The 25,115-nt window shown below is 37.3% G+C and overlaps 1 protein-coding gene and 1 long non-coding RNA gene across 12 annotated transcripts in view; one reads left to right on the plus strand and one right to left on the minus strand.

Moving 5' to 3' along the window:
• The window catches only part of FOXJ3 (forkhead box J3), a 148,930-nt gene that overhangs the window by 77,643 nt on the left and 46,172 nt on the right, over window positions 1-25,115 (minus strand). For 7 of the 9 annotated variants that reach the window (XM_027059498.2, XM_015063145.3, XM_053212457.1 and 4 more), the window contains 2 exons: window positions 20,792-21,116; window positions 7,459-7,533 (listed from right to left, as the gene is read on the minus strand). In XM_027059498.2, coding sequence (XP_026915299.1) covers window positions 7,459-7,533; window positions 20,792-21,116 — 400 coding nt within the window. Of the gene's footprint in view, window positions 1-7,458; window positions 7,534-20,791; window positions 21,229-25,115 lie in introns of those variants that run through there. The other 2 variants (XM_053212440.1, XM_027059500.2) reach the window with 2 other exon arrangements.
• The window catches only part of LOC128313508 (uncharacterized), a 44,208-nt gene that overhangs the window by 3,092 nt on the left and 16,001 nt on the right, over window positions 1-25,115 (plus strand). For 2 of the 3 annotated variants that reach the window (XR_008294329.1, XR_008294330.1), the window contains exons 2-3: window positions 4,222-4,332; window positions 4,555-4,611. This is a non-coding gene — a long non-coding RNA (uncharacterized LOC128313508). Of the gene's footprint in view, window positions 1-4,216; window positions 4,333-4,554; window positions 4,612-25,115 lie in introns of all 3 variants that reach the window. The other variant, XR_008294334.1, reaches the window with a different exon arrangement.

A 25,115-nucleotide genomic window follows, 5' to 3' on the forward strand; every position in this document is an offset into this window, starting at 1 on the left:
AATAAAATATTTTTTAATGCCATTATCTGATTAAATATAAACATAAGAAGTTACTATTTATTTCATACTCCTGGGGAAAACAGTCCCTATCATAAACTGCTAACCATTCCAAATGGCTAAATCTGTGAATTTTATGTTTTAACGAACCCTACTGCCAAGTATACATGGTTCGCTGGTAAAGTGAATCATCACAGACTATTCTCTGCTCATCCTCATCTCTCAATTCACATCATCAAGAGCCTCAGACACAATACTGGATGCTTTTTGTCCCTGACTTCTTTGGCTTTATACTTTATAGTTTGTCTCAATGTTTTATTTCTCTCCCAGTTTAGATTTGCAAATCAGTTTAAAAATTTTGTTTTGTTTTGCTTTGTTTTGTTTACCTTCCAACATCTTAGGATGCTGGTAACTGCCTGGTAACTGCCCATAGTTCCATGGTACAGCAGTTGCATGTACCATACAGAGTGAACATACTTCCCAGTTTGTCTTGGTTTATACCTGTTTCCTAAGCATAATTACGGATAGTGCCCCCTTTCATTCTTAGCAATCTCTAGTTTGGACCAGAAGTTAAACAGTCATTCTACTCAGACCACAAAAACAGACTATAAGCAGTCGAATACACAAGAGGCACTCAAAGGCAGGCAGCGTGGCTGGCTAGTTGGCTAAATGAATGTATGGACAAAAATTATCCTGATGCCAGCTCAGTTCCCTGGAATACTCTTGCTGAACAAGTGAAGGTTTTTATTACTTTTAAATATATTGATTATCAAATTAAGCTAAGTGTTGCTCAGGAAAGACTGTTAAGGAATTTACCCCTAATCACTGAATTAAAAATATATAATTAGCATATCAATTATAGTATATCCTTAAATGTTAAGGATACTTAAAAATAATATGCTCTAGTAAGTGATTAATAGTTGGCCATATCTTGTTTTTAAATCATCAGTGCCCTTAGTCCTTTTGGAAATTAATTTTTTAAGCTGGAAATAAAGTTTACTGTATCACAACTGATTTGCAAGAGACAGAATGCTCACCTATATTTAATATAACCCACAAAGCAGTTTAGTATGACTATTACAGGTTATTAGTTTACATTAATTCAACATTGTCCTGTATCTTAGTATTTGCCAAATTAATTATTGAGTCTAAGCCTAAAAGAAAAGAATTTGATGGTCAAATGAAATTATGGCTGGCAACAACCCACATGTTCTTCAAATGGTGATTAAATGTGGTAAATCTAAACAATGGAATATATACAATAAAACAGAATGAACTGCTAATACAACAACATAGATGGAACTCAAATGCATAATGCTAAGTGAAAGAAGCCAGACTCAAAAGGCTACCTACTTTATGAGTCTCACTTATATGAACTTCTGGAAAAGGCAAAATTACAGGGACAGAAAACAGATCAATAGTGACCTGGGAGTGGAGGAAAGGGCTGACTACCAACGGACAACAATATTCCACAGCTTGATGATAGTGTTGGTTAAATTGTATCCATTTGTCAAAACAACTAGAATTATACACCAAAAAGTAAATTTTACCATATATAATTTTTTAAATTCATTTGTTGGCAAAATACTATTTTTTAAAGTAGTTTAGATACGGAAAAGAAAACAGGAGGCCAGCAACAACAAAATGTTACCTCGCACCCTTAAAAAGAGAAGAGAGAATATGGTATGGTGCAAATAAAAGGCCACTCTAAACTGCCCTAAGTATACTGTCAAGGCTCTATGGCAGCACTTCTGTCGATTTCTGCAATGCGCTCTCTCTCTCTCTGAATATGACCCTCATATCTCTTACTTCACTCAATCTTTCAAACCTTTCAAATGCCTGTGCTCACTCTGGGCTTTCTAATCGTGGTTTGTTTAATGAACGGTCTTACATTTATAATCCACCTTTGCCTTAAAATGCACTCATGGTACCAATCTTTTTTGCCATTCTTGGACCTCATAAGAGTACACTAGTCCCTCCCCTATCCCCAGTTTCACATTCTGCAGTTTGTCACAACTATGGTCCACAAGCAGATGACCCTCCTTCTAACATCGTCAGAAGGACAAGAGTAGCCCAGTGCGACATACCACAATACCTACATCATTCACCTCTCTTCATCCCATCAGGCAGGCAGGCATTTTATCATCTCACAATCATCACAAGAACAAGGGGGAATAGATGATAATAAGTTATTTGTGGGGGGCATGACATTCACATAATTTTTATCATAGTATATTATAAAAATTGTTAATATTTTACCATTAGTTATTATTGTTAATCTCGTACTGTGCCTAATTTGTAAATTAAATGTTATCATAGGTATGTATGTATAGGAAAAAGACATAGTATATAGCCTCTGTACTATCCATGGTTTCAGGCATCCAGTGGGGGTCTTGGAATATATCCCCTGCAGATAAGGGGTGACTACTGTACTTACATTAATTCCCTTAACTCCTGATTCTATCCCAACTTTGTTCTCACTAGTCCCTCAGCTCAACTTGATCATGTCCTGTTCTCAGCCTTCAAGTGGGGCTCTTACCTACCATGAGTTAAAATCACAAAGATTAAGAATTTCATCTATCCTTAAAATGCTTCAGAAGTGGCAAACTCTAAAACATCCCTTGGAACCCTACCAGTGTTTTTTTTCAATCAAATAAATAAGATGCCCTTATTTTTGTCTAACCAAACTCTTGCTCTTGTCTTTAAAGCCTATTTCCTGTTTGGTTTTACACAAAGACAAAGATAAGAAGTTAACTACTTCTTCACAAAAATCATACACCTACTTTAAGATTAGTATTAAAATTACACTCGTATTTTCCTTCTTTATGGTACACACCTGTGACTGCTACAACACTGTTAAATCACTTAATGTTGTATCTTATGTACTTTCAAACCTCTCCATTTTTTTCTACATCTTTTAACAAATAAAGTGACCAAAACAGGATACCAACAAATAAGAGACAATTTATAAATAAATACAACACAATACTAATAAGGCCAAAAAAAGAATACCCTTTGAAAACAAGAGATCAGTCAACTAAGCTATGGTCTCCATATCATGACAGAGGACAAGAATAGAAAAAAATTACAGTCTCAGAACTTCCAAAAGTTCATTTTCTAGCAGCTGAGTTTGTTGTTTCCTCACAAACCAGGAGACTCCAATATTCACAGCCACGAAGCCTTTACAACTTTCCCATCCCCGGGCAAGAAAAAGCATCACCTCCACCAGCCCCAAAAAGCTCTTCTTACTATGAATTCACTGAAGTTATCTTTCCCAGAACAGAACAGACAGGTGGCCTTCAAGGGGTATTCTTAGCTATCACCTCAGTTCTATTAGAACCCACTATTGCTAATTAATTATGCAATTATTGAAACCACTTCCTATTATCTTTCATTTCCTTTAAAATCAAAATACCATTTTTCTGAGTTGGAGAAGAGGGAAAAGGGTTGAGAAATGATGAAGGTAGAAAGCAAAGAAAGACATTTTTTTTTAAGTAAATTTAGCTGATAGGCTCTGTTTTCCCATAATGTGAAAATATTTACCTTCCTTTAAGTTAATTAAGAGGCATGTGTGAATAAAAGGCAGGATAAGAAGACTTTAACAACAACAACAATTAGATTAAAAAAACAGACAAAAATACAGAAAATAAAGCTAATGAAAAGAGAAGAGATAAAAGGCAGAAATAATTTTTAAAAAAATGGAGATGGACTAAAACATACAGAAACATGGTTGTAATCAAGGGAAAAGAGGGGCACCTGGGTGGCTCAGTCAGTTAAGTGTCCCACCCCTGGTTTCGGCTCAGGTCATGATCTTACCATACATGAGAGTTCGAGCCCCACATCAGACTCTGCACTGACAGCATGGAGCCTACTTGAAATTCTCTCTCTGCCCCTCCCCCACTTGCTCTGTCTCTCTCAAAATAAATCAATAAACTTTAAAGGGGGTTGGGGGAGAGAAAATAGAAATCTGTCCCACAAAAAACAGAGTTATGGCTGCAAAATGTAATTTCATTTTCTGTTTCTTTTTAAAGAAAGTATAATGTGGCTATTTGAAATTAGTTTAAGGGAACATAGGAAAATCAATGTCAGCCCATTAATGTACATGGGAGAGATTCAAATATTAACGGCTTTTATGACAAAGATTTCTAGAAAATGAAGAAGTGAATCAGGAATAAATAGTCATATAAAAATATCTGTAATTCATCAACACTCTTCCAAGTTTAGGTCGGCCTTCATATCTCTCCAGTAATCCACTGAACAGGAAGCCATACAAATGAAAATAGAGGGAAAAAGACGCTGGACACACTACTTCTACCTCTACCTCTTGGACCCAATGTGAGTCATGGCAGCAGCTAGTAAAATCCTAAGGGGTTAAAGTCCACCCCATACCCAAGACCGAAAACTACTCCCACCCCACCTTGGCTCAATGGTTTTCTCCCACTGTGGTGAGGGTGGTTTTGGAAAAGCTCCTCAAATGCCAGGAAACACTGTAATACAAAAAGAAAAAACAATTCATAAGTACCAAAACTTAACTAACATTTTGGTCTCCCTCTCAAGGAAGATTGGTACAGCAGAAAAAGCATTAGTCTAAGAAACAAGGAACCAAGAAACCAGGTATGTTCTGCTTGCTCAGCAGGCATTCTAAGATGTTTGCTATATTCGAGGTGACTCGGTGGGGGAGGACACCAAACACCCCCCTTCTGCTAAGGGTTAGTAAACTAGTAGAACAGAAGCCAGAATAAACTAGGAGAATAGAAGCCAGAAGCTGCTGATGGTCATCTCTGCCATTAACTGGGATGAAAAAAGAAGCCATCCGAGAAGTTAGCAGAACTAAGGGATGTAAAGAGACATTCGTGGTAGAACCAGGCTCCAGCTCATCCTGTAGATGTTTAGTCCCTTCAGTTGGTCTGTAGTTGGGTTACTGTGACTGCAAGTAAGTCTGGCCAATTGGGCTCTAATTCCACACTAAACCTGGACAAGTCATCCTTTGTTTACTGGCCTGAGTTTCCTCTTCTATCAAATGGGCTAGATCTGAAGTTTTTCAAAATGTTTTTCAGGCAATGGGATTTTTAAACAAAAATCATATTTTGATATCAAAAACTAAAATGATTTGATTCATATAAATTTTATAAGATGAGATTTACAACATTTACTTCTGACCAAAATAAATAAGAACAATGGGTATTTAAATCTCACCTTGAGACTGGAAAAAAAATGTATCTATTATTAATATACTGTACTTTATAAGATTAAATGTATGGTATTTACTATTGTGACCCAAATCAATGATAACAATGATGCATTTTGATTAAAACAAACTTTAAAACTGGAGACTAATGGTAAAAGTTGAAATCTGTTATTAACTTCTCAGGATTCTATTTATTTCTGCATTTTGTTTTGGTTGCATGTTAAGACAATTCTGATTCAAAAAGAATAGTTGAAGAGTAACATATGTTTTCTACATCTGCCTTATCCACGACACTATTTAATTAAAGGTGGAGAAAAGTTTTAGGTTCTGCACAAAAGAAAACCTGACAGCACAAGCTTTTTAAAATAGATCTCCAACTGGTTAAGACTTAGTACATAATATAGTAAAGCACTCAGGTGTGTTGGTTTATTTTTTTAATGATTTAAACCTCATGTAAAAATTAAATCTGAACCAAATATTTATAAAATCCAATTAGTGCCCTCAAAGAACTCTAATAAAATAATCTCTAAACTCTTAAGAACATTTTCATTGAGATTCATATATACTCACTGCTCCCCAAAATTGTAATGAAGCAAATATAAAAAGTTACAATTCATGATTATTATTGTTTTTTTACAAATAAGCCTGCTTTGAAGAAAAGAAACAAAACCTTGGAGAATTATGAACACAGACAAATAATAAATTAGACCAAATAACTAGACTATAGTAATAATTTATTCAATCTTACTGAGAACCAACTTAATGGGGCAGGTCACAGAAGGTGCTATAGAAAACATCCATTTTTTAAGAGTGCCTGCTTTATAGTGAAAATGAGTAACTCTCCATCTCTAACCTCAAGAAATTAACCATCTAGAAGAGGATACAATACATTCATTCATTCAACAAGAGTGTGTCCTCCCTCAGTGCCACCAGCTACTGTCCAAGCAACTGGAGCTAAAAAGTGAACAATATACATGATTCCCTACCCTCATAAGTTTAGACTTTAACCTAAGGACAGTAGATAAACAATGAAGATTTTAAACACAGAAAACATGTGATTAGCTTAACATTTCTGAAAGACAGCACTGGCTACTTTGTGAAAGTTACTATACATTGTAGGTAGTAAACCCAAGAATCGAACAGTCAGAAGCTACTGCAATGATGACAAAGTAATAGGAAATCAAGAGGGAACAACAAACTCAGCTGAAGTACGTGGAAATGAAAAGCTTCAGAGAAGTAATGCTGTAGCTCAATCTTAAAAGACCCAAGGAGTAGGCCAGGTAAGCAAAGAAAGAGAGTTTGTGCAGCAAGAGAAGATCATATGAAAGGCATGAGAAACTTTAAGTAGTTCCTCACAGTGGGTCTTGAACGAGAATCATAGCTAGAAAGGCAGATCAAGGAAAAGCATAAAGGGTATTTGACAACACAAGGAAACATCTCCAAGACACGGGGAGTACTTTTAAGCAGGGTGGTAACATAACCAGGCTTACTAAAATTTTAGAAACATTCTTCCAGGGATGGTTAGCTTAAAACACCGGCTGGTTCCAGCCAAACAACAATGCATGTTTGCCAACAGATACACTCTCTCAAAGTCCTAATCTAAAATAATTTATCATGACAATGAAATTATGGTCTAACAGAGTACTCTGAGGTTTAGAAGCCAAGTAACTAGTACCAAGTTCAGGGAACACTGCAGTTAATATGACTACTAAAACCAAAAAGAGGAGAAGTCTCTGTAGATAAAATACTAAAAGTGTACTGGTGGCAGGATATAAACGGAATGCAAAGGAAAAAACAGCAACTAAGAAAACAAGGAACATACAATTTTATTTCAGGGTAAGAATTACTTCTATGTGGTGTCAAGATCTACCAAATCTACCTCCTACATGCAATAAATAACAAACTGTGGTTCCTGACAAGCAGTTCAAAAACCAAATTTAAATTAATATACAGTACTTAATAACCAAAGAGAAACAAGATTAGAAGTACTAAACTTTAACAGAAGACCAGCTCTACACTAGCTAACTTCGACTGCTTAAAAAGAATGCTGTCTCTGCCTAGTTGGTCCTTGAAGATTACCAATTAAAATGGGGATGAGGTAGGGTGAAGTGAAAAAGGATCAGGAAGGTTCCTAATCAATGAACTAGGCATGTTCTTGAGTGCTCTCATTCCAATTCTGTTTCTCTATATATAACAGACATTACTCAGATACAAACGTGGTAACAGATATAATGAAGAATCCAATTATTTTATTTTAAGATAATGAATCCTACCTTTCCGGGGTCATCCTTTGATCGAGGCACTTTAAGGAAACACTTGTTCAGTGACAGATTATGTCGTATGGAGTTCTGAAATTAAAGAAGAGAAGCCACAGGGTCATTGGAAATCCAAAAAACCAAATCCCATCTTTAAAAACAGAATCAGGGGATGCCTGGTTGGCTCAGTTGGTTAAGCGTCCAACTCTTGGTTTCAGCTCAGGTCATGATCTCATGCTTTCATGATTTTGAGCCCTGCATTAGGCTCTGCGCTAGCAGCACAGAGGCTGCTTAGGATTCTCTGTCTCCCTCTTTGCCCCTCTCCCACTTGCGCGGTCTCTCTCAGAATAAACTTAAAAAAAAAAAAAAAAAGTAAAACAACAACAACAGAATCAGGAGTCTAAATATCTCTATGCACAGAATACAATTTCAAGTAGAATAAACTTTTTAAATGAGCTTCAGATTTAAATCTTTCTGGGGGGTGCCTGGGTGGCTCAGTTGGTTAAGTGCCATCTTCAGCTCAGATCATGATCTCATGGTTTGTGAGTTCAAGCCCTGCATCGGGCTCTGTGCTGACAGCTCAGAGCTTGGAGCCTGCTTCAGATTCTGGGTCTCCCTCTCTTTCTGCCCCTCCCCTGCTCATGCACATGTGCACACACACTCTCTCTCAAAAATAAACATTAAAAGAAAAAAATCGTTAACCTTTCCAAGTTTCAAATTATCAACGCTGAAAAAAATTCCACTGTGCCATTACAAAATGAGTGTATAAATGCCAATTAGGTTCTTACTACAATGAGAAGATTACTACATGAGAAGACATGAGAAGACATGTAGCCTACAGAGGGCGAGCAAGAACACCTACATTCCTCAGTGCGGCAAGAAAGAATAACCATCTTGGATGACAGGAAAATGCACTTGAAGACCTGAAGAATCTGTGAAATAGGAAATCTTTTCATGAATAAGTAGGACTGTGCCATAATTTTTATAGAAAATAACCAAAGGCCATTTCTTTTTAATGAAATGCTCCAAATCCATTCCATAAATTTTGTTCCACAATGGCCAGGTATTTGGTAGAGAGGGACTCCAACTGCATTTAGCCACTACTTAGAATTTTAGGAGGCATATTTTGGCATAATGTCTATTTTATTTTTTAACATAAAATTCAGAACTCTAACAACAATGCCTATATGAAAATTCCCCTCTCACAGGGTAATACTGGCATTAAAAAAGTTTTTAAAAGATGACCATAGAACATAAATTCAAGCCTATCTTATCAAAACATCAATTGAAAACTTATGAATGGGAGTTCCACCTCTGCTTGGGTAAGTAAAAATAAAACCCTATTTTTGAGCCACACTGGGGAGCTAAAGCTACAAGGCAGACCAACAAATTAAATTCCTGAGAAGGACAAGCCCAAAGAGAAAAGGGACAAGTTGTCTCACCTTTTAGCAGAGTATAGGAGAAAGAGGCAGCCACCATCCAAGCATGTAAGAAAGCTAGCTAAAATTTGAAAGGCCAAGGGCTAGTGTGTCAGTTTAGAGTACCAAGGGCCCCAAATATAAGGGAAGTTCCCACTCACTCTTCAAGCTCTTCTCCATGGGCCTTTACTATATGCTCACAAAAAAAGAATGGGGATAGGAAAGGAGAACAAAGAAAGTCTCCCTAGTGGCATAGGCAGGAAGTAATAGCTCTAAGTGGAAAACAAAGTCCTACCACGTTTGACAGATTTCACAAAGCCAAAGCCTTAACTGTGAGGTAAGAACAGCAAAACTTCTCACAGGACTCTGGCAAAGATAGCTTTTGAGAGAGCAGAAACAAAAACCCTTCTCAAGACACAAGCAAAGATCTACCGCTGGCTGGTAGAGGAAAGATAGAAGCAAAAACACTTTTATCTCTGGGACAACTGTCAGAAACTACCTTGGGTCCAGGACCCTACATCAAAAGCAACTACAAATACAGGCTAGAATGAAGGAAAGAAACAGTGAAGAAGCCCCACCTAAGTCCAAGGGCCTGACTAAGACTGAGGTTGAATCAAGAAAACAGAAGGGCGCCTGGCTGGCTCAGTGGGTAGAGCATGTGACTTGATCTTAAGGCCAGCAGATTAAGCCCCACATTGGGCACAGGTATTGAAAAGAAAAGAAAAGAAAAGAAAACAAAAGAAAAGAAAAGAAAAGAAAAGAAAAGAAAGAGAAGAGAAGAGAAGAGAGGAGAAGGGAAGAGAGGAGAAGAGAAGGGAAGGGAAGAGGGAAGGGAAGGGAAGAGGGAAGGGAAGGGAAGAGGGAAGGGAAGGGAAGAGGGAAGGGAAGGGAAGAGGGAAGGGAAGGGAAGAGGGAAGGGAAGGGAAGAGGGAAGGGAAGGGAAGAGGGAAGGGAAGGGAAGAGGGAAGGGAAAGGAAGAGGGAAGGGAAGGGAAGGGAAGGGAAGGGAAGGGAAGGGAAGGGAAGGGAAGGGAAGAGGGAAGGGAAGAGGGAAGGGAAGAGGGAAGGGAAGAGGGAAGGGAAGAGGGAAGGGAAGAGGGAAGGGAAGAGGGAAGGGAAGGGACGCGACGCGACGCGACGAAACAGGACAGCGGAAATGCACAGCCTCTACCACAAGCCTAGCAGTGAATAACACACACTAACGACACATTGACAGAGGAGGCACAGGAGCATGGAGAGAGACCCCCATTTGTAGCAAGGTAGGCAGAGACAACTAAAAGCTAAAGAGAAAGCAGGAAAACAGAAAATTCTACAGCACCCATGCCCCTCATTCCAAGCACAGGTAGTAAAACCCTACTGCTAGAGGAATGCAAAATCTATGGTATACTGAAGGTAAAGATACCAACAACAAAACCCAAATCCAACTCAACTATTGACAAATCGATTCAATTTCCCATACAAATGGCCTGAGGAAAAAAAAAAAAAGAGTCTGTGCATCTACAAGTATAAATACCATTTATCTCAATCTCTACCACTCTTTTCTACACACATTATCTGGCACTCAAAAATTATACGACACATTAGAAATTCAAGGAAAAACAAACATATTGTCATGAAATAAAATCATCAATACTCAAATGAAAGGTGTTAGAACTATCAGACAGGAAATTTAAAATAACTATGACTAATATGTTCAAGGACCAAGTAGAAAAAGTGGTAACGTGCATAAAGAAGTGGGAAATTTCTACAGAAATATGGAAATTGTAAGAGTCAAATGTAAAGGGGTGCCTTGCTGGTTCAGCTGGTACAGCATGTGACTCTTGATCTCAGTGTCATGAGTTCAAGCCCCACAGTAGGTATGGAGCCTACTCAAAAAAATAAAATACACACACACGTGTGTCTGTGTATATATTTATTTATTATATATTTATATATACGAGTGTGTGTGTGTGTGTGTGTATATATATATCTCAAATGTAAATGATATGAATAAAAAACATGATCAAAAATAAAGAATTCCCAAGATGGATTCATCAGTAGACTGGATACAATCAGAGAAAGGCTCAGATATCCTGAGGATACATCAACAGAAATGATCCAAATTGATTCACACATGTACATAAAACTTACACACACAAGATATTTCAAGAACTATGGAATAATATATATATTGTGAGTCGTAGAAGGAGAAAAAAAAAAGTATGGGGCAGAAGAAAAATGTGAAGAAGTAACAGCCAAGAATCCTCTGTAAGACATGTAGGACATCAAATCACAGATGCAAGAATTTCAGAGATCACCAAGAAGAAGAAATTAAAAATTCACACACATATACTCATTATAGATCAAAATAGTGAAAACCAAAATGAAGAGAATGTCTTGAAGGCAACAAGAGGAAAAAAATGATGTACAGAGCAATAAAAATAAAAATCGTAGCAGAACTCTCAAAAACTACGCAAGTTAGGGGCACCTGGCTGGATCAGTCGGTTAAGCTTCCAACTTTGGCACAGGTCATGATCTCAGTGTTCGTGAGTTTGAGCCCTGTGTTGGGCTCTGTGTTGACAGCTCAGAGCCTGGAGCCTCCTTCAGATTCTGTGTGTCCCTCTCTCTCTGTCCTTCCCTGCTCATGCTCGCTCTCTCAAAAATAAAGAAACATTAAAAAAAAATTACAAAAAAAAAAAAAAAACTATGCAAGTTAGAAGACAACAGAATAACATCTTTAAATACTAAAAGAAAAACTATTCATATGCAGTGAAAATATCCCTCAAAAATGAGGGCAAAATAAAGACTTCCAGACAAGAAAAAGCTGTAAGAATCTATTTTGAATAGTGCCAGGGGGCTGGTAATATTATCAGGAAGTCTTCAGGGCAGAAGTATGGTAACAAATAGAAACTTGGATCTCAAAAAGAAAGAGTTCCAGAAACTGTAAAAATGAAGGTAAATTTTAAAAACCCTTTTTCTTATTGGGTGCCTGTGTAGCTCAGTAAGTTAGATGTCCCCTTCTTGGTTTTGCATCAGGTCATGATCTCATGGTTTGTGAGCTTGAGCCCCGCATCAGGCTCTGTGCTGACAGTGTGGAACCTGCTTGGGATTCTCTCTCTCTGCCCCTCCCCTGCTCATGTTCCCTCTCTCTCAAAATAAATAAACTTAAAAAAACAAATAAAAACACTTTTTCATATTTATAATACCTTTAAAATGTAACTGTCTAAAGAAAATGTAACAATTACATGGTTTATAACATGTGAAAGTAAAATGTACAATGATAGCACAAAAGATGGGTCAAAAGAATTAGAAATATAAGGTTTATAAAGTTCCTACACTATACATAAAATGGTACACTTGAAGGTAGGCTGTGATAAGATAAAGATGTATGTGGTAATAGCTAGAGCAGCCACTAAAACAAAATTTAGGAAAAGGTATAAGAAGTTCAACATGGGGGGAAAAAAATCAAGATGGTCATGTTTTTTCTAAATAGCCAAAGAGGAAGAACACATCTCTACTTGAGGCTTCCTCCTCTACAGAAAGTTTAAATGTTGGAAATCATCAAGGCTCTGCTCTAAGTCCTTTTTTCATTTCTACATTTGCTGCCTACGAAAATATCATCTACAGTCACGGCTTTGATGACCATCTGTGACAATCTATCTAGACCTTAAAACTACACCTGTTTCCTGAGTTCCTAACATATATTTTTAACAATCTACTGGACATCTCCAGAAACACCTAAAACTCGGAATGTCTAAAATTAAACTCGATCTTTATCCCCAGTGTGATCTTCCAGTTTTCTCTTCTCAGGTTAAAAGCAGTTATTCACGTAACAGCTCCAATCAGAAAGCTGTAAAACATCCTTAACCCTTCCTTCTTCCTCACCATCTAAAACAAATCTGTTACCAGATATTAAGTCTACCTTTGATCTACCTACTTTATTCCATCTCCACCATGCTCCTTCCTGAGGCAGTTATCTCTTCATAAGGTAAATTCAGTATTACTTAAAACTTTTCAATGACTTCCCACTGCACTTAGGATAAAATCCAAAATCCTTAACAAAGCTTCCAAAGGCCCTTCATGATCTGACCCCACCTCCCTACCTTGCTGTCCATACTCATCCTCTCCAATGTTCTTTCTCACTACTAGGCTTTCCATTTGTTGCTCCCCCTGCAAAGATGACTGTCCCTGGTATTACCCCATCCCCTTCACTTAAATGACTCTACTCAACTTTCAATTCATTCTTGACTTAAACATCAGTTCTTTTTTTTTTTTTTTTTTTTTTTTTTTTAAGTAGGCTTCACACCCAGTGTGGGGCCCAACGTGGGGCTTGAACTCACGGCCCTGAGATCAAGAGTTGGACACTTAATCAACTGAGTCACCCAGGAGTCCCAACATTAGTTCTTTAGGGAAGTCCTTTCTGACTTTTCTTGACAGGTTAGCTCTCATTATAATAAACTTAACACCCTGGATTTCACATCACACTTGTAATTATTTGTTTAATGTCTTCTTCCTATATACTGCATCCTATACCAAAATGTAAGTAGGCTCCATAAGGGTGGGAACCTTGTCTATCAACTCACAACCTAGAATATAATGCTTTTCATATGGTAATCCCAAATCTGTTGAAAATAATACCAAAAGCATATTGAGAAAGTAAAAATACCCAGAGAGATACCAAAGCCAAGACAAGAATATAGACACACACAATTAAGAAAAGAGATTACTGGGGGACCTGGTGGCTCAGTCAGTTTGATATCGTAGTTCATGAGCTCAAGCCCCACATCGGGCTCTGTGCTGGAGCTTCTGAAGCCTGCTTTGGATTTGATGTCTCCCTCTCTCTCTGCCCCTCCCCCACTCATTCTCTCTCTCTCCCTCTCTCAAAAATAAATAAAACATTTTTTAAAATTAAAAAAAAAAAAGAGAGATTATTTCATAAAACCTGGGCAGACCTTACCTCTAATAATCACAAGAAAAGAAGTTGGGAGAGTAGAGAGGTAGGTATAATTTAAATGGTCTAAGTTAATGTGGAGTAAAATGGCCCAGGTTAAACAATTAACCAAGGCATATTGCTTGGGTTTGAAAATCCAAGCCCCAAGCGTGGTTTCTCAAAAGTACTGTCTACCTGCACTAGAATTAAGATGAATTTTAATGCAGATTCCTAGGCTCCATCCAAGATGACTAATTCAAAATCTCTGGAGTTGTGACCCAGGAATCTAAAATTTAAAAACATTAAAAAAAAAAAATTAAGTTTATTTATTTTGAAGGGGGAAGGGGGAGGGAGAGGAATCCTAAGCAGGCTGCTGTCAGCACAGAGCCCTACGTGGGGCTCCAACTGACAAACCATGAGATCATGAACTGAGCCCAAATCAAGAGTGGGACACTTAACCAACTGAGCCACCCAGGTGCCCCTAACTTTTAAAAACATTCAGGGTGCCCGGGTGGCTCAGTTCGTTAGGCGTCCGACTTTGCCTAAGGTCACATCTCACGTTTGCGAGTTCAAGCCCCTCATGGGGCTCTGCTGAGAGCTGGGAGGCTGGATAGACTGCTTCAGATTCTGTGTCTCCCTCTCTCTCTGCCCCTCCCCTGCTTGCACTCTATCTGTCTCTCTCTCTCTCTCTCAAAAGTAAACATTAAAAAAAAATTTTTTTAAACATTCTAAGTGATTTTTACTTTAAACTTGAGTTAAATGGGAACCTCCAATTCAAATTAACTACCACATTCCTACCTGTATCTTTTTTCCCCCACTGTGAGAACCTTGGTTCCCCCACAACATCAATATATGTACTCATTTTTTCTACCCTACCATGCACATAAAATAGTTTCAGAATTGTTCCCAACTTCCCAACTTCTTTTCTCGGGGTTACTGGAGGTAGAGACAGCCTCTAGTGAAAAACCACTAGACAAATCCATTAAGTAAAGGTCATAATTTCTTTGCAATTCTTTTCAACCTTAGTATGTATCCCATGAAAATAATAGAATGCTCTTTAAGTTTTTTGAATTTTTTGTGTGTGATTATTTTATCCATTTGATATGATGTACAGCTTATTTGTTTCTGCTCATATTCAGTTCCAAGGTTTCCTTTTTCCATCCTGTTTGGTTATATGTAATATTTTTTAGATGTGTAAAACACATGGCTTAGAACTAAATAAAAAGATATATTTGAAGTCTTATTCTTGTCTATAACCCTTCTACCTGAGTTCCATCCATCCTCCATGGTTAACTATGTTCACTACATTTCTAGTTTATTATTCCTAAGTTTCTTTTTGTAACAATAAGCAAATATGTATTTTTCTCCCCCACACACACATAAAAAGTAGCACAATATACCCCCACATATATATAACATTCTTTTGTATTTTTCTTTCTGTACCCTAAACTCCAGTAAGTTAATAGGCTAATTTTCTTTAGTAAAGTGAATAGCACAAAAATTTTAATTCCTTTTCCTCTAGTTCAGATTACATAATTATTCCATTATAGAAACCTAAAGAGTGTTTTTTTAATTCTTCTGGAATATTCAAAGTTATTTTTTTTTAATGTTTATTTATTTTTGAGAGGGAGAAAGACAGAGCATGGGGGTGGGGGGGCAGAGAGAGAGGGAGACACAGAATCTGAAACAGGTTCCAGGCTCTGAGCTGTCAGCACAGAGCCCGACGCAGGGCTCAAACTCACAAACCGTGAGATCATGACCTGAGCCAAAGTTGGACACTTAATCCACTGAGCCACCCAGGTGTCCCAAAGAGCTATTTTTAATATTGTAATCTCCCTTCAATACTCTGGCATAACTGAAAAGGAATTTTACCTAAATATTAAAATTTTATTTGAATTCTTTTAAATGACCATGGCAACATTTGTCCTCTGGGTGATAGAAGAAATAGTGAGCAGCACACTGTAGGAGTATGCAAAACAAATCTAAGGACAGCAAACTGTAAAATATGAAAACAGAAATAGGACCTGAGAAAAAGAGAAGATAAACCAGTTTCCATTTGTCTCCATTTGCAATGTTTACTTACACTATTTCTGTGTTTACAAAAATAAAATTAGAAGCAATCATGACAAGTTCTAAGCACCTAAAGCTAGGTGGAAAAGACTTTTTTAAAAGAATAATCATGAGGGATGCCTGGATGGCTCAGTCTGTTAAGCATCTGACTTGGGCTCAGGTTATGACCTCATGGTTCATGAGTTTGAGCCCCGCGTCAGGCTCTACGCTGGCAATGCAGAGCCTGCTTGAGATTCTTTCTCTCTCCCTCTCTCTCTCTCTCTCTCTGTCTCTGTCCCTCCCTGCTCATGTCTTCTCTCTCAAAATAAATAAATAACTAACTTTAAAAAATAAAAAAATTAAAGAATAATCATGAGCTGGCAATCTCTGGAAGTATTAAAGGTCTGCCTAAAGCAAGAGACTAGAACAGATAATCTCTTTAGTTCTAAGAGCAACATCATCCTCCACCTTCCCATTTCTCCTGTTCCCCCTTCTTTCCTCATTATATCTAAATCGTATCTTCCAGTTGAAACTGTAACAGTTACCTCCAAACCAGTTTCAGAATATGACTTGGGCTGGCCAGCAGCATGGAATTCAGCAGACTGGATCTGGCACTCTCAGGTGGACTTACACTTTAGTTGAAGCTGAGGTCAGACAAGTAAATGCAGTATGTAACTGATCTCCATGTACTATTCACTACCAAATTTGGACTAAGCTCTTCAGCTTGGCATTCATATATTCATGGAATCTCTGCATTCTGGCTCCATCCCAATTCTTATTGGTCCCTCCCAAGAACCCCTGTAACCAACTGTTTCCTAAGAGTGTTTTTTATTTAAAAAAACAAACAAAAAACCCTAAATCTTCCTCTTCTTCAAAACAGAGCTCAATTACACTTCCTCAATACTTTTCTACTGATTCACCCTTCCTGTATTCTCATAACACTTACTTAGTCTTTTTGCCACTCACTTTAGAACCTCATCACACTTCCTATAAGCTCTTCTAAATTTTCACAGCACTTATTAGTTTCACCCCTCATTTAACACTCTTTTGCTAAGTCACATATACAGTAGTTATTATTATGGCTTACACACAGTAGGTGTGCCCAATTAGTCAATTCATCATAGCACGGCACTCTCTCTACTACAGAGCTGTTTACATACCATCATAATTCCTTGTTTATATATATCCCCCTTATCCATTAAAGATTATAAGCTTCCTTAAGGGCCCTGTGCTATGTTTCTTAGTACTGCCAAAGCCCAACATACTGCTCATAAGAGTATGTAAATAAATCCTTTTCAAATTTAATGAATGAAAGACTAAATTAGCTGAAAACGAGGATATGATCTAGAATAGTGATTGGAAATTTGTAGTCCATAAACTGAACTCACTCAACAGACTCATGTTTGGCCTGCACAGTATTTAAGAAAACGAGAATTAACAACATTTAGAAATTGGGAAACTGCACACAAAATCCAGATTTCTGGGAAAAAATTGTTAAGATCTGACATATGCCCTAAAAACCACAAGTGCCTGCTCCACATTAGACATGCACTCCTCAGGCATCTTTTTTGCTTTGCTCATTTATGTCACCTCTCTGGTCCCTGCAAGTATATAAGTTTACAACCAGTGATATAGACCCATGAATCTCTGGTGGGTTTTCTAAGGCACTTATTCAAATTTGGGGCATTTCTACTCCCTACCTAGTGTGTTTTTCCAATGCTAAACAAGTTTATCAAAATCTGCTAGGCTTCCCTCATCCTCAATCTTGATAAAAGGACTCTACTGTATAGTAGTGCCTAGTAGTAAAGCCAGAAAACACAGCTTAGATAGATCACTACTACTTGGTTAGAATAACTTTTTTCTTTTTGATTCATGGATCAAATTTTATTATGTATTTCCTCCACTGAAATATTCTGTAAGAATAGACTCTTATTCAAATTATACGATTTACAATCACTTCTCATACCGAGTCAGCCAGTTAAGAGACAGTTCATCCTGGCAAATTAAATTCAATAAACATTTATACATTGTTTTCAAAATTATAGGCCCTGCACAATGGTTAAGGCATGAGATTTGGTATCTCCAAATCTACCAAGTCTGGTACCAAATATTGGCTCCTCTCTTCTATAGCTGAGAAACTCTATAAAGTTACTTCTTCTCTAAGCCTTAGTTGCCTTACTTTTCAAATTTGGACAGTAACGGTACTTATTTCCTAATACTGTGGTGTGACTTAAAAAGACAAAGATGTAAGAAGGCACTTTGGCATGTAGTGCCTGACACACAGAAAATAATAAAAGAAGGTATCATTTAGGTACTTGAGTACAGAAATAAAAACTAATGAAACAAGATTTTTAAACAAAATTCTCTAAATCTATGATACTGTCATTAATCAAGCATACGGAAACACAAGAGATTAGTTCTATAGGGAGGAGAGAGGTAACATATGAGCCAAAAGAACAAATAGGATAACGCCAACTAGAAAAAAAGGCAGAAGGGAGAAAGTCTAAGGACACGTAAGAGACAAACAAAAGCAAGAAAAAAAAAATCACAGTTTTTATTTCCAGGGACAGCTAGTAGGTTGGAATAGGCAAAAAAAAAAAAAAAGATACATGCGAAGGAACTTGAGACACTTGATTGTCTAGCATGGTACACAGTACAATGCATAAATCAGTAAATGCCTTTAATAAATCTAGTCAAACAAAAAACACAAAAGTGTTGAGACAGGAAGGCTTAAGAAAAAAAAAGAGTAACTACCATCTAAAGCTCTATAAACTCCCTTTTTTCCACATGCACATACACACATACACAACACACGACTGGGTAATTCCCATATAGGAAAATAAACATAACGTGTGCAGGCACAAAAATAAGTTGAATTATTTGTTGCAGAACATAAATCAGGTAGGAAACCAACGTGACGGTCCATCAAAAAGCTCAGATGAGGAACCAGGGCTTCTTAAAGAACTGGTTAATTTTAGGGCTAAACAGGAATGATACAAGATGAGCCTGGAACATCTTGTGGTGCCAGGAAGTTAAGAAGTGCTAAACAAAATAATAGGGCCATGTCAAAAGGGCACAGGAGCCAACTTGCAAGACCCCTGATGGCCAAAGCTGCAACAATTTGAATAACAAATAATGACAGCACAAAGAATAAATGCCCATGAGTGCACACTATGCAAATAAATGATTAAGTAAATAAAAGGGGAATAAAGAACAAATCTTCCATACAGAAGAGTCCCAATTAGGGGCGCCTGGGTGGCTCAGTCGGTTGGGCATCTGACTTCGGCTCGGGTCATGATCTCACAGCTTGTTAGCTCGAGCCCTGCATCAGGCTCTGTGCTGACAGCTTGGAGCCTGGAGCCTGCTTCGGATTCGGTGTCTCCCTCTCTCTCTCTGCCCCTCCCCCCACTCACACTCTGTGTCTCTCTCTCAAAAAATAAACAAGCATTAAAAAAATTTTAAAAAGGAGGGCCTGGGTGGCTCAGTCAGTTAAGCAGCCAACTTTGGCTCAGGTCATGATCTTGTGGTCCGTAAGTTCGAGCCCTACATCGGGCTCTGTGCTGACAGCTTGGAGCCTAGAGCCTGCTTCAAATTCTGTGTCTCCCTCTCTCTCTGTCCCTTCCCCATTCACACTATCTCTGTTTTTCAAAAATGAATACATGTTAAAAATTTTTTTTAAAAATTAAAAAAAGAAGAAGAATCCCAATTAATATAGAGAATGAACAAAAAGAAAAAAATCACTAGTAGAAAATAATAAATACTGCTATAGTTATGACCTACCAATGAAATGTTAAAATTAGCAAAAGCCTAAGAAACAGGGTACTTACTTGTATGCCCTCTAACTAGCTCCCCAAAACATTTTATAACTTACAAAGTGATAAATAGTAATTTAATGCAGAAACCTGGAAGACATCACCTTTACCAAAGAACCAAGGTTAACATTACCTTGTTATAAGACAGACATACTAACAGCAAGTACCTCTTGATATGACATACAGAGAAGGGCACATCATCTCTGCATTATCCTTCCCCAAAATGCATTACCTCAATCTAATCATGAGAAAACATCAGACATATCCATACTATAAAACATACCATCCAATACCATTCTACCAAACATTTCCACAAAATACCTGACAAGGACACTTCAAAAGTATCAAGGTCATAAAAGACAAGTCTAAAGAACTGTTACAGATTAGAGGAGACTAAGAAGACATGACAACTAAACATAATGCAGGATCCTGGATTAGATCCTGAATTGAATCCTGTAATATAAATGGACATTAGGAGAGAAACTGATCTGAATGAAGCCTTGGAAGTTAACAGTACTATTTAGTCAAAGGTATTGTACTAACATTAATTTCTCAGCTTTTATCACTGTACTATGTTTATATAGGTTATTAACATAGAGCAAGTGAATGAAGAACACATGGGAACCCTTTCTACTATTTATGTAACTCTTCCATAAATTTAAAATTCTTTCAAGATAAAAAGTTGAGGTCAAACTTTCACTCTTCGCAGATGACATGACTCTATATGGAAAACCCAAAAGATTCTACCAAAAAACTGCTAGAACTGATTCATAAAGATAAAAAGTTAAAAAGAAAAAAAAAAAAAAAAACATAGATGATGAAAACAATACTAGTTGTAATACTTTTTTTTTTTTAAACCATAAACTCACTATCAACTTACCTGAACCATAGGTATTGTTTTCCAGTGAATGCTACATTACCTCTGGTCTTACTTTATGCTGTCAGTCTTGTAACATAATAAAACTCTAACAAATTGATACTCTACCAAAAATAAAGTTATTCACTTAATAAAAAAACATTTAATTTCCCTTTCTGACATCCTAAAAATGACTACTAATCAGAATTTTTTTAATTATATAAGCCTCTACAAAGCTTTATCTTTAATAGAAGCCAATATTGTTACTGTTCACAGCATAAAAATAATAATTTAAATAAAATCCTTACCTTCCAACCACTGCCAGCCTCTCTATAATATGGGAAGTTATCACAAATCCACTGGTAAATCTCACTTAGAGTCATTTTCTTTTTGGGTGAACTATTAATTGCAAATGTAATGAGGCTGGCATAACTGTATGGAGGTTTCCCATCTTTGTGCTGTTGGACTTCTTCCTGGTCCAGTGTTGTATTTGGGTCAAGGAGGGCATTCTTCTTGGAAATTCCTGTTCCATGTGCATTTTGTGTAGCATCAGATTTTTGGATGGCTGCTCTCATGGTGAGCTGTGGTAACCAGTCCATAGATGTTAGGCTGCTCTCCAGTTCAGATGTCATCCTGAAGGTAAATAGACTCCTTAGTCAATATCAAGGAAAGAACCCCTGCTTCTCAAAATATCCAATATTCACAAATCTAGGAGTTCCAAAGTGAGGGAAAGCCTGAGTTAAATCTGGAGGAAAAAGATTGAGTATGTTAATGACCAAACCAAATATTTAAGGGATCAATATTTCCAATCTTTTCTCTTAATTTTTTCCTCTCCAAAACACAACCAATTTGGTTTTAAAATGTTTAAAATACAGAATAATACATACACACAAAGTGATCCCAATGCCAATGTTTCTAAAAGACTGTCACTTTAAATAGGGCAACAGGATCACAGTATGAAAAATAACTCTGCAGTCCAGCTCTTTACTCACCAACACCACAGGCCCTTTAAAAACTTAAGATTGTACATCTGGCATTTCTTTTACACAAATTTTAGGGAAGTCACACAAACAAAAGAATACCCAAAGTAGAGGTCAGAGAAGTAACCGAGAAATAGGCACAGGAATTTCCAAGGAGGAAAGAAGGTAGAGTTGAGCAGGTGGGATGTAGGAAAAGCAAGCAGGATACACAAGAATAGTAAGTGGACAAGCTAGCTGGGGGAGCTGATAGAAAAGAGGAATGCAAATTCAAGGACACTGATGAACAAGAAAAAAGAGAATAGGCAGTACCCAGGCAGTTAAAAAAAGCAAAACAAAACAAAAAACAAAGTCAAGGAACAAGATTAAGAATACTAAAGATCTGGGAGTGTAGGATAGGAGAGATTAAATCATATAAATGGATAGCAAGAAGCATTAAAAGCTCAGGACAGGCTAATGCAAACATCCAATGATCCGGATTCTATAATGCGTTTCTCTCCAAGGCTAAAAAATGCAGGCATTATCATCCAAAGAAAGAAACAAGAAAAAATCTACCAGGTCGACACATATTCTGGAGAAGGGAGAAAGCTGCTCCAAGAATTGAAGATAAAAATATAGAAACAAAGCCTGACACTTCACACTGGAATTGCTAACTTTCAACGGAGAATACAAACCTCTCTACCATACCATCAAAGAAACAGGAATAATGACCCTGACAATAGAGAATTAATGAAAGACTTCTAAGTGATATCAAAATAATGGGGGGGAGGGGGGGGGCCAAGAAACTTGAAGTACCTCAGTCAAAAGAAACAATTTGTGGTAAATAAAATCCAATACAGGCCCTTATCCCAAATGGAATATGTGCTTAGGATATGAACTTCTGAGAAGCAATACAGAATTGATAAAGAACATAGCCTCTCAAGTCAGATCAGAGTTCAAGTACTGATTCCACTAGTTATTAGCTGTGGGAAATGAAAATGTTAATATCTCTAAACTCCAGCTTTCTCTTTGGTAAAATGAAATAATAGTTCCTACAGTTAAAATACTACTTTGAGAATTAAATGTGGTAGCATTTACACAGAAGAAACATCCATCATGTGTTAATTAATAAATATTACTCTAGGATTATCTGGCAAGGCAATGCACTATAAAGTAAAACAGATTAGGCAACAACAATTACAACTCAAAAAACAGCCATGAGGATTCTATCTGCATTGTAGTAGAGTCCTATTACCTTGCTCTTCAGAGATTTTGAACCATCGTTTTACCTTTTTCATTTCCTCAAATTCCCTCCATCTCTACTCTACGCATTCCTCTGATATCTAAACCTTAAATTCCTCTACACAGCACCTTCAGAGATGTAAAACAAAAACAAAAACCTTACCATCCTGCTCTATACTCTCAGCATTATATGAAATGCTTTTTTCCCAGCATGAAATAGGTTATGGGAACTTATGGAATAAGACAACAAGATAACTCAGACATCACAGATTGTCAAATGAGTGGGCAAAGTACCCTAGATCTCAAGTTAAAGACTTGCCCCCATTCACAAAGGTAGTTAACAGGAGAACTGAAACCAGAGCCCAGGTCTCCTCATTTCAATCCAGTAGCTTTCCCACCATACCTCATCTGTAAAGTGAGCGTAACAGTACCTACCTCACCTGATGTAAAGTACTGAGAACAGTGACTGGCAAACAGTAAGTATTCAATAAATGTTAGCTACTGGTGGTGGTGGTGATGATGCTAATAGTAGTTGCTGCTGTTATTATTATTCACATTTCATTGATAAACACCGGCAATTATTATGCCATGCTGTCATCCTATTTGCCTCAATTAAGGCTCCACTGAGTAGCTTTATTTTGTTCAAATTCCCAAAGGAGCCAGTCAAATATATATTCAAAGTTACTATAAATGTACATTCCAAATTGGAATATAACTGATATTGCAGATACCCCATTCAGAACCATCTTTAATTTCTGCTTCCTTCCCCCAGTGCCACTGAAAGTTTGAGTCTCAGTAATATAAACATGTAATCAGTAGGTACTTAATACATGTTATAACAGTTAACAAGAATTTATAATTACACATGTACAAGACTGTTAGAGTAAAATTTTGTGTACACACACACACACACGAAGTATGATAAAATTTCTGGAAAACTGTAGTCCAATTAGGAAGGTCAAACATAAGGAAGAATTGAAAAAGAAAGCAAGGCTGAGCTCTGGGTGCAGTTAATAGTACAAAAAAGGGAGAGGACAACATGGACCACAGCCTTCAGAGGTAGAGAAGAACGAACTTGGGCTAAGATTTGAAGAAAGTTAAGACCTAAACAAACTAGAAAGAAAATGGTTCCTAGTCATCAAAAACACCATGAGTAAGAATCTTTCCATTGTTGTACTTATCTTCATATGGTTCTGCTAAATCAAACGTGAAGTACACTATAAAATATCTTAAACTAAAAAAAAAATTATAATGTCGTTTATTCTTGAGAGAGAAAGCATGAGTGGGGGAAGGACAGAGAGAGAAAGGGACAGAAGATTTGAGAGCAGCAAGCCCGATGTGGGGCTCAAACTCACAAACTGCAAGATCATGACCAGAGCCGAAGTTGGGATGCTCAACCGAGTTACCCAGGTGCCCCTCAAATTTAAACTCTGAAAAAGTGCGGCTTCTGTTTGCAATTTATTAAATTTTATATATTCTTAGCAGTAAGGTAAAAACTGCTTCCATTGTTGATGCATCATCTGGCTGTGGCCATGGTCCTCCATTAAACGCTAAAGCACACAAAAAAAAATGACCATTAAATTTGGCCAGATCATCAGTAACTTTAGAAAGAAACCTTTTAATGGAATGGTGATGACAGAAGTCCACTTGTATAACAGAACAGATGGTGACAGAACAACAGCACGGGAGGCTCTGAAGAATCTGGTCATGGAAGTCTGGTTAAGAAATGTCAGGCCCTCATTACCTCACCTCATTCCAAGAGCTTCCTAGCTGGCCTCCTAGACTCTAATTTCTTACCACCCCTCTCTGCTAATCACCTCCAGAGTCCAAGCATACCATCTAAGAGAAATCTCTGAGCACTGTTTTCATGTCATCATGCCCAAAGACTTTCAGTGGTTTCCTTTCTCCTATTAAACTACAGGTACTTTAGTTTTTATTAATTCTTTTCTAAATTCCTGGAGCAACTATAACCTCAATTTGGTATTTACCATGCTGTTTCATATGTTTAACTGCATCATATGCTTAAGCTTTCTACCCTCACTCTCTCTTCCTCCACCTCCACATTGAGGACAGTAACCACACAACTAATACTTCAGATGCTACTTAACACCATGCCAGGTACATGTTATCTGAAAATCACAGTACTTGGATAAAGAACATTCGTTTCTGGAATGTCTTTTCCTTCTAATACTGCCTAGCTGGCTTCTACTTTTTCTTCAAGACTCAGCCCAAACACCTCCCTCTCCAGAAAGCCTAGTCAATCCATTCTTCTTATCTTCCATTTCCTAAATTAAACTAGATCCTGCTCCCATAGAATACAAGTATCTCTATCTCAGGATTTATACAAATTATAATGATCTTTATCCACCTCTCCAGAGACCACGAGGTCCTTGGAAGAAGAAACTTTCTTCTTTTCTCTCTCTGTCCAAAGCCT

The sequence above is a fragment of the Acinonyx jubatus genome, chromosome C1 (assembly GCF_027475565.1).
Source record: "Acinonyx jubatus isolate Ajub_Pintada_27869175 chromosome C1, VMU_Ajub_asm_v1.0, whole genome shotgun sequence".
In the NCBI taxonomy this organism is placed as follows: domain Eukaryota; kingdom Metazoa; phylum Chordata; class Mammalia; order Carnivora; family Felidae; genus Acinonyx; species Acinonyx jubatus.